At 44.1% G+C, this 14,626-nt stretch overlaps 1 protein-coding gene across 3 annotated transcripts in view; it reads left to right on the forward strand.

Annotated features, from left to right (window-relative positions):
• Positions 1–14,626, forward strand: part of LOC132782061 (mitochondrial import inner membrane translocase subunit TIM16-like) — a 78,679-nt gene that overhangs the window by 16,373 nt on the left and 47,680 nt on the right. For all 3 annotated transcript variants that reach the window (XM_067461702.1, XM_067461703.1, XM_067461701.1), the window contains exons 8-9: positions 3,782–3,868; positions 4,580–4,662. In XM_067461702.1, the coding sequence (XP_067317803.1) occupies positions 3,782–3,868; positions 4,580–4,662 (170 nt within the window). The remainder of the gene's footprint in view (positions 1–3,781; positions 3,869–4,579; positions 4,663–14,626) is intronic.

Raw genomic sequence — 14,626 nt, forward strand, 5'->3', positions numbered from 1 at the left:
GGATGCTGGGAGTTACAGTCCAGGAATGGAAAGGATACCAAGTAAAACAGAAGGAATTGTGGGTAGATCTTGGAGCCCAGAAAGGAAGAAGTGCCTTGGAGGGTGGCATTCAGGGTGAGGGCTCCCTACCTCCCTAGGCCAAGGTTATAGAATCATAGAGCTGGAAGGGACCCCAAAGGCCATCCAGTCTGGCCCCTTCGACCTTCATGCAGGAAAAGCACCCTCAAAGCCCTCTTGACAGATGGCCACCCAGCCTATGCTTGTTGTTGTTGTTGTGGTTATTGATAAGAATAATATTGATAAGAATAATAATTGTCAAAGCATAGCATCCTTGACTTTGTCCCTTTCCAGCCATTAAGGCACCATCAAAGCCCTCCCAACATATGGCCATCCAGCCTATACTTATTGCTGTTGTTATTATTGATAATAATACAAGTAGGACCATAGCATCCTAGAGTTGGACCCTATCCGTTATTGTTGTTGTTGTTATTATTATGCAGCCATGAAGGAAGGCACCATCAAAGCCCTCCTGACACATGGCCATCCAGCCTACGCTTATTGTCATGATTGTCATTATTATTGTAGTTAATAATAATAATAATAATAATAATAATAATAATAGAAGCATAGCATGTTAGAATTGGGTCCCATCCTGTCCAACCCCCTTCTGCCATAAAGGAAGGCACCATCCAATCCCTCCCAACAGATTGCCATCCAGCCTCCAAAGAAGGAGCCTCTACAGGGTTCTGTGGCAGGGAGTTCCACTGGTGAACAGCTCTTCCATCCCTCAGGAAGTCCTTCCTAACACAGAGGTGGAACCACTTCTCCTGCAATTTGAATTGCTCCACACTGTCCCATTAATCCCACCCTCCCCATTGGCTCCAAGGGACGTTCCCAAGGAGGCCGTGGGAAGCAAAGGCGGAGGAAGCAAAGGGGGCTTGGCTTGGCTTGGCTTGCCTTTTTGGAAGGCTATTTTTAGCCCTGCTTCCCTGGGTCCCAGGCTTCAAGGGGGGGACTCACATGGCTCCCCATTTCCGGCTGCTCTCCTCTCCCAGGATCCAGCATTTGGGATCAAATGCAGCGACAGAGGAAGCCCTACATCTGCAAAGGCCTTTCCATCCCATCCTTTTCTCTCTCCCTCCCTCGCTCTCTCTTTTCCGGAGGGCTGCCTTCCTGATCCATTCATACAACCCTTCCATGTTCCCGGGCTTCCCTTCCTTTTCTTTTCTTTTTTGGACTGCAACTCCCATTATCCTCAGCAGGGCCACTAGAAGAGGATTCTGGGAAATGAATGGGAACTTGGGCAAAAGGGAGGTCCATTGTGGGATGCCAGCTGTGCTTCCAGAACAGACACATTGCAGGATGATGGGTGTTGCAGTAGGCATGTATGTGGATGGGAGGAAGAGGGAGTGATGCCCAGATTTGGGGAAAAGTTCCCAAAAGGGGTCTTCTGCTCGGGTCCTGGATCATAACAACACCAGTAATAGTATTACTAATAGTAATAATACTAATAATACTAATAATAGTGATAATATTAGTAGTTATAATAATTATTATAATAATAAAAGTAGTAATAGTAGTAATGACATTGAATAAGTAGTAATAACAGTTATTGTAATAGCAACAATAATAGTAATAACAGTAATAGTAGTAATGACATTGAATAAGTAGTAATAACAGTTGTTGTAATAGCAACAATAATAGTAATAAGAGTAATAGTAATAGCAGTTGGTAATAGTAAAAGTAGTGTAACAATAAAAGTAATAATGGTAGTAATCGCAACAATACTAACAACAGTCATAATAATAGTAGTATTAAAAGTAGTTATAACAGTAATAGTAAAGGTAGCAATAGTATTAATAATACTAGTAATACTAGTACTAGTAAAGATACTAATAACAGTAATAGTAACAGTAGTTATGATAGTAATAGTAGTAATAATAATAAATAATAATAATATTTATTTATACCTCACCACCATCTCCCCAGTGGGGACTCGGGGCAGCTTACATAAGGCCTAACAACACAATACAATAAATAAAATCAGAACACAAACAACAGCATGATAAATTACATAAAATATAAAAACACAGCAAACAAAATAAAATTGCAATACAATCATTCATAACATAGAACAGTGAGCGGGCCGCATGTACAGAATAAAATACTAGTAAAACAGTAGCAATAGTAATCATTATTTATTATTATTATTATTATTATTTATTTATTTATTTATTACGCACGTCTCCGTGTGACTCAAGGCCAGGTACAAGGGTGAAATCGGTGAGATAAAACGTAACACTATTAAAATGCATATAACAAATATAAAATGTAGGTTACAATGAACGGAGTCAGCCTGCCAAGGAAGGAGAAAGGGGGCCTCCAGGAAAAAGGGGTTTGCCTTTAAATGAATGGGTTTTTTTTAAAAGTCTTGGTCAAGCGGTTCATTTGAAAGCAATGTCTCCCCTTGCCCTTCTTTTTGCTGGAGAATTGGGGTCCCTCCCCGCTCCTTCCTCCCCCCCCCCCCCCGAAATGGAGGGAGAGGGAAGACCAATCATTCCTGCCCCTGGTTTCCTCCTTGAAGCCCCCCAAAGTGCTCCATTTCCAGGTTTGGCTTTTGAGGGCTGCCTTTTCTCCTTAGCAGTTTCCCTCCTTCATGCTGACCCACAGGTCTTTTTGCTGCTTGAGTCAAAGGGTGAAATCATGCCATTCCCTTAATTCCCTGGATGCACCAATTGCCTGGTAGGACATCTCATCCAATGCATATGCTCTTAGTTGACTGGGACTCCCAGCATCGGGTGATTCAGGGATGCATAGTCCCCCAAACAGACCCCTTTCCCTGCTCTACTTAAACATGTCCCTTGTTCTTGTGTGCCTTCAGATTCTGTCCAATTCCAGGGGGGCAATGGTGTAAAACAGCCCTCTCTCATCCTGCTTTCAGGCCCCAGAAATCAACTTGTCAGGGTTTCTATACCAGAGTTGAGATGGGATCGAAACCAATAAGCTGCTCTACTTGCCTCTATTATTATTATTATTATTATTATTATTATTATTATTATTATTACTACTACTACTACTACTGCAACTATTTGATACACAAGATTAGTACATAGCAAACAAGGTCAATATGCTGCCTTTTGCATTGGATCACATGTCGGACACTTCCCAAGTGTCTAGGACTGTGTAATGTGCCGACAAATAATGTCTGCAGGTCCGAGTAGTGTGGCCTTTTGCAGCTGACGGTAATTTTGTCAGCGCCGATTGTTTTTAAGTGCAGGCCAAGGTCTTTAGGCACTGCACCCAGTATGTCGATCACCACAAGGACCACCTTTACTGGAATGTGCCAGAGTCTTTGCATTATTATTATTATTATTATTATTATTATTATCATTATCATTATTCCAGGTCCTAGCATGCATCTCCATCATCAACATCATTGTTGTCGTTAAAACGTTTTGGAGGAGAAAAAAATGACTGCTTTCGGCAATACTTTTGGCTGCTCGCTGGCACTTTGGAAATATAATAATAATAATAATAATAATAATAATAATAATAATAATAATAATATAAACCAGGTATGGGCAAACTTCAGCCCTCCGGGTGTTCATAATTGTCCAAACACCTGGAGAGCTGAAGTTTGCCTATGCTTGGTATAGGCCCACAAAGGCAACACAGCCATAGATGTGCCTATTTTGGGGGGGAGGGATTCACCTTCAAAACAAAGGGGGAGCTGGCCAGCACTTGACCCTCTCTCTTTCTCTCTCTCTCTCTTGCCTCGCAGAGTGTCCTGGCCCATGCCAATGCAAAGGATTCTCGGTTGGTCTGGGTCAATGCTGAAGGAGGCCTCCTTTCCATTGGGTTCAACCAGGTAAGAAACCCCTGGATTTTAACATAGTGGGAAATACAGATATACAGTAGAAGCTCGCTTGTACAACCTTCACTCATCCAACATCCTGTATGCAGTCTGCCTCCTGCCTGGATCCACAGCTTTTTCAATACGTTGTGATGTTTTGGTGCTAAATTAAATTACTACATAACGTTACTGGTTATTGAACGGCTTTTTCTGTTGATTGTTTGTAAAACATGATGTTTTGGTGCTTAATTTGTAAAATCATAATGTAAATTAACGTTTAATAGGCTTTTCCTTAATCTCTCCTTATTATCCAGCATTTTTGCTTATCCAATGTCCTGCTGACCCGTTTATGTTGAGTAAGCAAGACTCAACTGTAGCTATATATCAGGCATGAGCAAACCAGCCCTCCAGGTGTTTTGGACTTCAACTCCCACAATTCCTAACAGCCTACTGGCCGTTAGGAATTGTGGGAGTTGAAATCTAAAACACCTGGAGGGCTGAAGTTTGCCCAAGTCTGAGATATACTATAGAGTGGAAAAGTGCACTCACCGTATGACACAAATCTAATGTGCACCCTCATTTTGGTGCGGTTATTTCGCCCAAAAAAAAGGTGAGCATTAGATTCGAGTAATCAGGGTATGTATATGAACACCCCTCATATAAATGTCAGTGCTGAGCAAAGAGTCTGTCACTGAAGAGCCCCAAACCATGCCTCTCCTTTTGCAGGTGAGGGAGCGTGAGGTCCGGCTCTGGGACACACGGAAATTTGACAGTTCACTGGCTTCGGTCACTCTGGACGCCTCCCCCAGGTAGGAACCCCAAGATTTGCCTCTGTTTCCCTTGTGCTCGGACTGCCTTTAGCTTCTTGGGCCAGAGATGTGGGTTTTGGGGGGCATTACAAGGTCTCTCTCTCCTTGGGGAGTCTTTGGTTTGGCATTTGCAAAGGAAATCTGGTGGCCGAGATCGCTTTGTTGTTTGTATTTTGTCCTTGTTGGGATCCCTGTTTTGCTCACTGATTTGAGATTAATTCTCACATATTGAGTATTTGTGCCACGTTTCGTCCAGATCTATCATTGTTTGAGTGCACAGTGCTCTCTAGAAGTAGGTGAACTACAACTCCAAAACTCAAGGTCAATGTCCACCAAACCCTTCCAGTATTTCCTGTTGGTCATGTTCTGTGTGCCAAGTTTGGTTTAATTTCTTTGTTGGTGGAGGTCAGAATGCTTTTTGATTGTAGGTGAACTATAAATCCCAGCAACTACAACTCCCAAATGACAATGTCAATCCTCCCCCAAATCCACCAGTATTCAAATGTGGGTATTTGTTGGGTATTGGGTATTTGTGCCAAATTTGGTCCAGTGAATGATAATACATCCAGCATATCAGAGATTTACATGATGATTCATGACAGTAGCAAAATTACAGTTATGAAGTAGCAACGAAAATAATTTTATGGTTGGGGTTCACCACAACATGGGAAACTGTATTAAGGGGTTGCGGCATTAGGAAGGTTGAGAAACACTGATATAAGGAGAGAAGCATTTCTTCAGTCTTAGAACTGAAGAAATAAGCATTTCTTCAGTCTTAGAACTGAAGAAATGCAGTATGCGTATATGTATGTCTGTATGTGCATATATCTCAAGGTGGGCGGATGGACGTTGATGAACTTTGCTGTGACTTTTGGGGTCTGAGGAGCTGCCTGGCAGTGGGGACGCCTTCCTCTTCCCTTGCTTTCAAAAGCCCTGCTGCAGTAGATTCCAGGCTTATTTGGGCTTGTTGTGCCTCTGGCCCTTATCTGCGGAGGAATGTGCAAACGCTGTATCTGAGCGCGAAGCCGCCCGGCCGGCCCACAGTCCGATAAAGAGTGCCTTTTGGAGGATGGATGCAGAGAGAGCAGGCTTTGTTGGGTTTCCTTTTAAAAAATGATATCATTATGCAGATAAATTATAACAGTTACAATTACATTTTTCCCCAAACATTCATACATTCCTATATTCAACCTTATAACTTTTCTGTTGATTCCTGCTTTCCTGTCCTTTACTTTTATATATGTACATTTATATATGTATAAGCCCTAAACGGCCCCGGCCCAAATTACCTGTCCGGACACATCTCTCCCTATGAACCATCACGGAGATTACGATCCTCCGGGGAGGCCCTGCTTTCCATCCCGCCATTGTCACAGGCACGATTGGTGGAGCCGAAAGACAGGGCCTTCTCGGTGATTGCTCCCCAGTTATGGAACTCCCTTCCTGGTGAGATCAGGTTGGCCCCCTCCCTCCTGTCCTTTAGAAGGATTGTAAAAACTTGGCTGTGGGACCAAGCTTTCGGGACAGGGTAATAAAGCAGCAATAGGAAAGATTACCTGGCCAATTAGATTTGACGTGGATGACTAGGACAGTTTTAAATGGTATATTTTAATATTTCGATAAATCTTTTTAAAGTTTATGTATGTATATAAGAATTTGTGCCCTGGCATGTTGCCGTATATATGCTGTGCTCCACCCTGAGTCCCCTTTGGGGTGAGAAGGCAGAATATAAATATTTTAAATAAATAAATAAATAAATGTAGTAGAGAAGTATAGAAATGTGTTGTTGTTGCTTATTCATTCAGTTATTTCTGACTCATGAGATCATGAAGAGTCAGAAACAACTGAACGAATAAACAACACATTTTTATACTTATCCACTACATGTATGTATAAGTAGTAGATAAGTATAGAAATGTGTCGTTGTTTATTCGTTAAGAGTTGGAAATGACTGAACGAATAAATAACAACACTACATTTCTATTACTTATCTACTACTTAAACATATATCCATTTTTCCCTTCTGCATGATAGGATCGCAGCTTTTTGGCTTTCTCAGTTCTGCTGCCATTGCATTAAATTCTGCAGAGGCAGCAATGGGACTGAGCCAAAGCCTTTGCCTAGTTTGCTTAGGGAGGCTTGCTTGCTTAGGGGGGCCTTTTGCTGACAAAACCTGGGCTCCTGTTCTCTCCTTTTGCCCTGGAAACGGACTTGAGACCCCCGACCCTTCTTGGAATGAGAAGGAATTGTTCGGCCACTGAAGCGCCAACCTTGCAGAGATGCCAACTGTAGGCAGAGAGGCTGGAGAGAGGGACACTGTGGGACCCCCATCCATGCGTTGCCATGTCCGGCCCCCCACCGTCCGCCTCCTTGGCAACCCTGGGAAAAGAGGGAAAGGGCCTTTTGAAGAGGGCATCAGTGGCCCCCAGGCTGCTATTTGCATTCAGTCAGTGAGCAGAATGTTGTCCTCCTTCTCCAAAGCAAGCTGCGTTTTCTCTGTGTTTCTTCCCCCGTTTCGGCCTTTGGGCCACGCTCTTGGCGTCGCTTGTGTTCATCTGCAAAACCCTTTAAAGCCTCGTCCAAATTAGCAAGGCGTTTGCTTCACCTCTCGTGCTGAGTCTGTAAAATGAATGAATGCAACAAAGGGCCCCTGGGTTGGTACTATAGGGCCCTATAGCAAGCAAGTGGAGCGCAGAGGAGTCACTTTGGCGTGAATAGACCATGTGGAAATGGGTCCAGGTCCGGGACTTCATAGCCTGATTCCCAAAGACAGGGCCGGTGTCCTGTGGGTTTCTTTGCAGGACCAATGGGGCCTTTCGGAGTCCTATTTGAGGCGGGGGGGGGGGGGGGGCAGCAAAAGTGCTGAAGCAGCAGCTGGGCATTTTTTAATGCAAGAGGGCACAACTGGGGTCTGGTCGGCCTTTGTGTGTGAAAGGCGCCACTGCCATAGAGTCAGGTTTGGCCTCAGGTTTGGAAGGGGGATACTTACAGGAAGAAGTGGGGGGGGGGAGGAGACAGTGAGGGGGATAATGAAAATGGGACAACACTTTTTGCAAGGAACCCCAAAATGAAGAGTGATGGGAACCAGAGAGCAGGGAAGAGCTTGTCCTTTTGGGAAACCAGCTTTAAGGGGCTCTGCAAAAAAGGAAAGAAGGAAGGAGGGGAGGAGAGAAGAAGAGAAGGAAAGGAATGAGAGGAAAGAAGGAAGGAAAGAAATAAAGAAATAAAGAGGGTGAGTGTGGGGAAGAAAGAAAAGAGGAAGAGAAAGAAGGAAGGAAGGAAGAAAAGAAAGAAGGAGGGAAATAAGGAAGAAAGGGAGGGAGAAAGATAGGAAGAAAGGAAGAAAGGAAGAAAGGAAGAAAGATAGGAAGTAAGGAAGAAAGGAAGAAAGGAGGAAGGAAGGGGAGAAAGGAAAGAAAGGAGGGACAGAAGAAAGAAAAGGAAGAAAAACAGGGAAGGAAGGAAGGAAGGAAGGAAGGAAGGAAGGAAGGAAGGAGAACGTGAGGAAGACAGGTGACAGGTAGGGAGGGAAGGGAGGAAAGGAAGAAGAAAGGAAGGAAGGAAAGAAAGAAAGAAAGAAAGAAAGGAAAATTAGGAAGAAAGGGAGGGAGGAAGATAGGAAGTAGGGAAGGTGGGGGTGGGAAGAAAAGAGAGAAGGAAGGAAAGGAGGAGGAGGGGAGAAAGGGAAGGAAGGAAGAAAAGGAAGAAAGAGGGAAGGAAGGGGATAAAGGAAAGAAAGAAGGAGGGAAAGAAGGAAGGAAAGAAAGGAATTAAGAAAGAGGAAGAAAGGAAAAAGGAGGGAAGGAAAATAGGAGGAAGGGAAGAAAGGAAGGAGAAAAGGAAGAAAGGAGAGAGGCAGAAGGAAAATAAAAAGAAAGCAAGCAAGAAAGAAAGAAAGGGGGGAGGAAAGAAAGAAAGAAGGAGGAAGGAAAGAAAGGGAAGGGAAGGGAGGGAGGGGGGAAAGAAGGAGGTAAGGCAATGAAGGAAGGAAGTGGAGGGGAGGAAAGGATGAAAGAAAGAAAGAAAGAAAGAAAGAAAGAAAGAAAGAAAGAGAACAAAGGAAGGAGGGAAAGAGTGAGGGAGGGAAAGGAAAGGAGAAAGCAGCCTGTCAAGAGGGGCGGAGGGCCCCCTTGAATCTAATCCCTGGCCGCAGGGCAAAGGGGTCTCTGCAAACACAGGGCAGGGCTTCCTGGGCCTCTGTTTCCTTCGGATGCTTATTTGCGGAGAGCATTGACATGGAAGGCGGCTGGCGAAGGGCAAGAGGGCAGCAGGCCTCTGGAAGGGGATTAAGTGCGAAAATGTGGAGAAGAGGAAGGAGGGAAAAGGGGGACGGAGAGAGGAGGGGCCCTGGCTTGCATTGCATTGCAGGCATAAACACAGGCAAATAAAACCGTGCAAAGGGTGCATTAAAGCACTTGTTCCAGCTCTGTGTGCAGAAGGGCATGGAAGGTCCAGCTCCAAAAGGCAGTCCTGGGCTTTTTCAGATTGGCCTTTGGCTTCCAGAATGGAGGCTTCTCCCTCTCGGGAAGAGTTGGCGTTTTACCTTGCAGCCTGGAAACTGCCACGTCCTCTGAAATCTTAATAGCGATCTCAATATATAAACTATAATTTCCCGAAGAAGCCGCACAGTGCTGTTTCTGGCGGCTAAGTATTGGTTTCATCGCTGGCCCAACGTGTGCCATGCACACTGGAAAGCTTTGAGAACAAAAAAAAGGCAACGGAGTCCTTTGCATGTCTTCTTCCAGTTCATTGCCGGTCTATGATGTCATTGTTGTTGTAAATAACTAAGATTATGCCTAATTAGCAATGGTTTCAGGAGTGCGAGATAAACACTGTTTTTAAAAGAAAGAGAGAAATACTATTTAGGTGCCAGTCATCACTGCCCATAATACAACCCTTTTGAAATTAGACCAGGCTTTTAAATACATGGGCATGGATCTTTCTGTCTATCTAAGTATATGTCATCTGTGTTCTGTCTATCTATTATGAGTTGGACTGGATGGTCCCTGTGGTCTCTTCCAACTCTAGGATTCTATCTATCTATCTATCTATCTGTCTATCTGTCTGTCTGTCTATCTATCTATCTATCTATCTATCTATCTATCTATCTATCTATCTCTTTTCAAGCCTGTAAAAAAGTTATCTGCAAAGGAAAGTCTAAATTCTGGAAACCAAATCTCACTTTCCAAAAGCCCAGAACTGCCTTCTTGCCTGCAAGCACATTGTCTGTTCTGCACAGAAAGCTCAAACAAGTGATTTAACATAGCTTCTTAATCGGTGTATTTGCTTGTAACCATTTGCAAGCATCATACAAGTTGGAAAAGGTCACCGGAGAGGTCATCTAGTCCAGCCCCTGCCAGGCAAAAGCACCTCAAAAGGCAGCCTTCAGGGTTTCAGTTTCAAGGCTTTCAAGGAAACAGTCCTTTGGGTTGCTGTGAGTTTTCCAGGCTATATGGCTATGTTCTAGAAGCATTCTCTCCTGATGTTTCACCCACATCTGTGGCAGGCATCCTCAGAGGTTGTGCTTTGCTTCAATTGTGGCAAACCCCGATAAAGTCTCCAGGGCTGAGGCAGCCGCTTCATGCTACTTCCCCCTTAGGCTGGACTTTGTGTAACTGTAGTCCCATGGAGCCCCCATTTGTCCCTGCCATTGCCCATTAATCCCCTGCAAGCGATTAGCAAGGAGGCCGGGATAATTATTATAATTGCAGTTGTTGATAAGGATCTACTGGGTGGCTTTGGCCAAAGCTGGAAATTCCTGTTTGGGTTTGCAACAAGAGGTGAGGGGCTCCCCTTTTGCATACATTGGAACCCCTCCAAAAATGCCCCCCCCTCTTTTGAGACTGTGGCCCCTTCTTTGATGGAACCATTTGGACCCCATGGTTTGAGGCTTCGAGCAGCTGTGCCCTTGGGCCCCCATCCTGCCCACCTTGCAGGGCAGAGACTCCACTTTTAAGCCATAGCACTTCTCCTCCTCCTATTACCACCTTTACTGATTTGTGTCAGAGTCTGCATTATTATTATTATTTGATGCAAAGCAGGATTAGTACACAGCAAACAAAATCATTATGCTGGCTTTTGTATTCGATCACACATCAGACACTTCCCAAATGCCTAGGACTGTGGGATGTATTGGCAAATAATGCATGCAGATCCAAATAGGATGGCCTTTTGCAGCTGACAGATGGTAATTTTGTCAGCAATGTTTGTTTTTAAGTACAGGCCAAGGTCTTTGGGCACTGCACCCAGTGTGCCCATCACCCCTGGGACCCCTTTGACTGGCTTGTGTTGGAGTCTTTGCAGTTAAATCAATTGATGATGATGATGATTATTATTATTATTATAAACAGAACAAGATTAGTACACAGCAAACAAGATCACTATGCTGTTTGTTGTATTGGATTACACATTGGACACTTCCCAAGTTTTAATAATAATAATAATAATAATAATAATAATATGTCATCTTTGAACCATGCTAAAAACAATGCCGTACAATAAACAAACCAACCCTGTTCACTGCCTCTCCATTGTGCAAAAGCAGGGATGTTTCCTCCTCGTTTCTTTGTTTCCACCTCGTTTGCACAGAAAAAATAATTGAAACCATTCTCTGTTCTCTTAGCAAGATTTATTAGGGCTTTTTTGTGCAATTTCCAAGGGCTTTTCAGACTTTTGTGGGGGTGAAAGATAACTTGGGCAGATCTCTGCTTCTTGCCTGGAGAAGAGTGTGTTTTTTTGCAAGGCTTCTTGGGATTTAATGCACAAATGTGTAGGGATCCTTCAAGAGGTTCTGAATGCTGCCTTTTCCTTGGCGGAGATCCCTGGCTAGGCCTCCCTTGGCCTTGCTCCGTTTGCCAGCATTTTGGGGAGCGAAGGGGGTTTTGTGGGGAGTTTCCTGCCCTCCTTCCCAGCCCTGACTCAGCCGCCCGCAGACCTCTTTCTTTCTTTCTTTCTTTCTTTCTTTCTTTCTTTCTTTCTTTCTTTCTTTCTTGGGCCTCTCCCTTCCAAGGTCTCCATTGGGCCATGACTCCGTGGCGCTTTGGTATTTTGGGAAGGAGCTTAAATAAGCTCCTCATCATCATCAGAGGCTGCGGTCTGTCTCTCTCTCTTTTTGTCTATGGTTCCTTTCTCCTTTTCCCAGAAGTTGAAGCCGCCACCTCACCCTCCCTCTTTCCCCTTTTTTTTCCTGGATGAGGCAAAAATGTCATAGTATTGGGAGGGGACCACCGAGGTCATCTAGTCCAGCCCTCTTGCCATGCTAAAGCATCTACCTTCCTTGGACGTAAAGGGGAAAAGGTGCCCTTTTTGGACTTCCAAAGGCCTACAAATGGGAAAGGAGAAAAGGGTCATACAGATTGATAGGGACCCCAGAGGTCATCTAGACCAATCCCTTGGCATGTTAAAGCATCCCAGTGTAAAGACCTTTGATGGGGAAGGAAAAAAAATGCCTTTTTGGACCGTCACTTCCAAAATCGTACAGATTGGGAGAGAAAAAAATTGTACAAATTGGAAGGGATCCCCAGAGGTCATCTAGACCAGGCCTGGGCAGACTTCGGCCCTCCAGGTGTTTTGGACTTCAACCCCCACAATTCCTAACAGCCTCAGGCCCTTTCCTTTTCCTCCTCAGCCGCTTAAGCGGCTGAGGGGGAAAAGGAAGGGGCCTGAGGTTGTTAGGAATTGTGGGAGTTGAAGTCCAAAACACCTGAAGGGAGAGCCCAGGCTTATCCAGGACTGGTCTAGACCAACCCTTTGGTGTGTTAAAGCATCCCAATGTAAAGACCTTCCATTTCAAGGCTTTCAATGAAGAGGGAAAAGGTGCCCCCACTTTTTTTGGACTGTCACTTCCAAAATCATACAACTTGGAAGGTATAAAAGGATCATACAGATTGGATGGGAGCCAAATGGGCATCTAGTCCATCCCCAGGTTCGTGGCTGTTTCATTGATGCTTCATTGGGACCTTCTTCCTTGCCATTTGAGTCCCATGGCTTCTGTCTTGCCTGCCTTGCAGGGCCGTCGTTCTGTGTGAGCTCCTTCCTTGCAGCCACCCTGCTTCCCCTCCTTCTTTCCCTTCCTTGAAATGGGAGACTTTTCATCTCTTTCTTTTGCTGCTGCTGCTACTGCGGTTGGAAAATGCACACGTGGCTCATAAGGAAAATATTTGCTCGGCGGTCGCCGGTTTTCAGAGGAATTTGGGACGTTAATGTGAACAGTCTGTTGGGAGGAGGACAATGGAGCCATTCAAGGGGTCAGTCGGCCTGGCTGCCCACCTTCTTCAATAGACTATAAGAAACGAGGGGCCAAAAACACTCCCTGGCATTGATCTACTTCAGTAGTTTTGGGGAAGAAACCCCACGGTTACTCCATAGAAGCATTATTACTGTTGTTTTGGGGACGAGACCCCACTTTTACTCCTTAGCAGCATTGTTGTTGTTGTTGTTGTGGTGGTGGTGGTTGTCATTAGTTTTGTGGAAGATACCCTGCTTTTAAGCCATAGCACTGCTTATTATTATTATTAGGAGCCCCCAATGACACAATGGGTTAAACCCTTGTGCTGGCAAGACTGCTGACTGAAAGGTTGGTTCAAATCCAGAGAGTGGGGTGAGATCCCGTCTGTCAGCTCCAGCTTCTCATGTAGGGACATGAGAGAAGCCTTCCACAGGATGCTAAAACATCTGGGCGTCCCCTGGGCAACTTCCTTGCAGAAGGCCAGTTCTCTCGCACCAGAAGCAACTTGTAGTTTTTCAAGTCACTCCTGACACGAAAAAAATTATCAGTTTAGCATATTTATTTATAGTATAGAAGCGAACCAAGGGTATAGTTGTATTTTTTTTTTAAAAAAAACCCCACAAAGTTTAAAAACTTGGGCATTATATTAAATGTCCTTTGACTTGTAGCTGGTCAAATAAAATAATAATAAAATAGTATAATAATAATAATAATAATAATAATAATAATAATAAGTTCAGCAGAAGAGACTCCTTTTAAGTCACATCACTGCTATTATTATTATTATTATTATTATTATGTTGCCTTTGAACCGTGCTGAAAACAATGCAACACAATAAACAATCCAACCATGTTCGTTGCCTCTCCATCTTGCAAAAGCGGGGATGTGACTCTTTGTTTCCTCCTCATTTGCACGGAAACAGTAATTGAAACCATTCTTTGCTCTAAGCAAGATTTACTAGGGCTTTTTTGTGCATTTTCCAAGGGCTTTTCAGACTTTGAGGTGGGAGGGTGGGATATATAATTTGGGCCGATCTCCGCTTCTTGTCCAGAGAAAAGTGTGTTTTCTGCAAGCCTTCCCAGGATGTAATGCACGAATGCATTACGGGATTTTTAAAGAGGTCTTGAATTCTGCCTTTTCCTTTCATAAACAAGGAAACAGATGAAGGTCCTTTGCCTCCTTCATCTCAATGCATATTCTTTGGGGAGTCTTTGTTTATTACCTTTTGGGCAAGTTGGACTCAGATTCTGGCAATCCAAATACACATAAAGCCATGGGTAGCCTTCTGGAAGGCATCTACACTGTAAAATTGATGCAGTTTGATACCATTTCAGCTGTCATGGCTCTATGATAGGGAGCCTTGAAATGTGTCTGAGGCTGTTAGGAATTGTGGGAGTTGAAGTCCAAAAAAGCTGGAAGGCTGAAGTTTGCCCATGTTACATTGTGTAATTAAATCCTCATTAGAAAACCCCTTGACTGTATTAACGGGAGACTTCCAACTCGCCTTACTCTCAACCCAGGCCTTGCAAAGTTGGGGCAGATGGGTTTTCCTTGATGGAGTCCATTCATCTGGAAGGGTTTTTCCTTTTTTTCCTGTGCCTTCTTTCCAAGCATCATGAGCTCTTCTCTCTTTCCAAGCATCATGGTCTTCTCTAGCGAATCCTTTCTTCTAATGGGCCCATTTTGTGCTGTTTAGGATTGGAGACGGCTGGAGCTGCAAAAGGCATTTCAGTCTC

This window comes from Anolis sagrei, chromosome Y (genome assembly GCF_037176765.1).
Source record: "Anolis sagrei isolate rAnoSag1 chromosome Y, rAnoSag1.mat, whole genome shotgun sequence".
NCBI lineage: Eukaryota > Metazoa > Chordata > Lepidosauria > Squamata > Dactyloidae > Anolis > Anolis sagrei.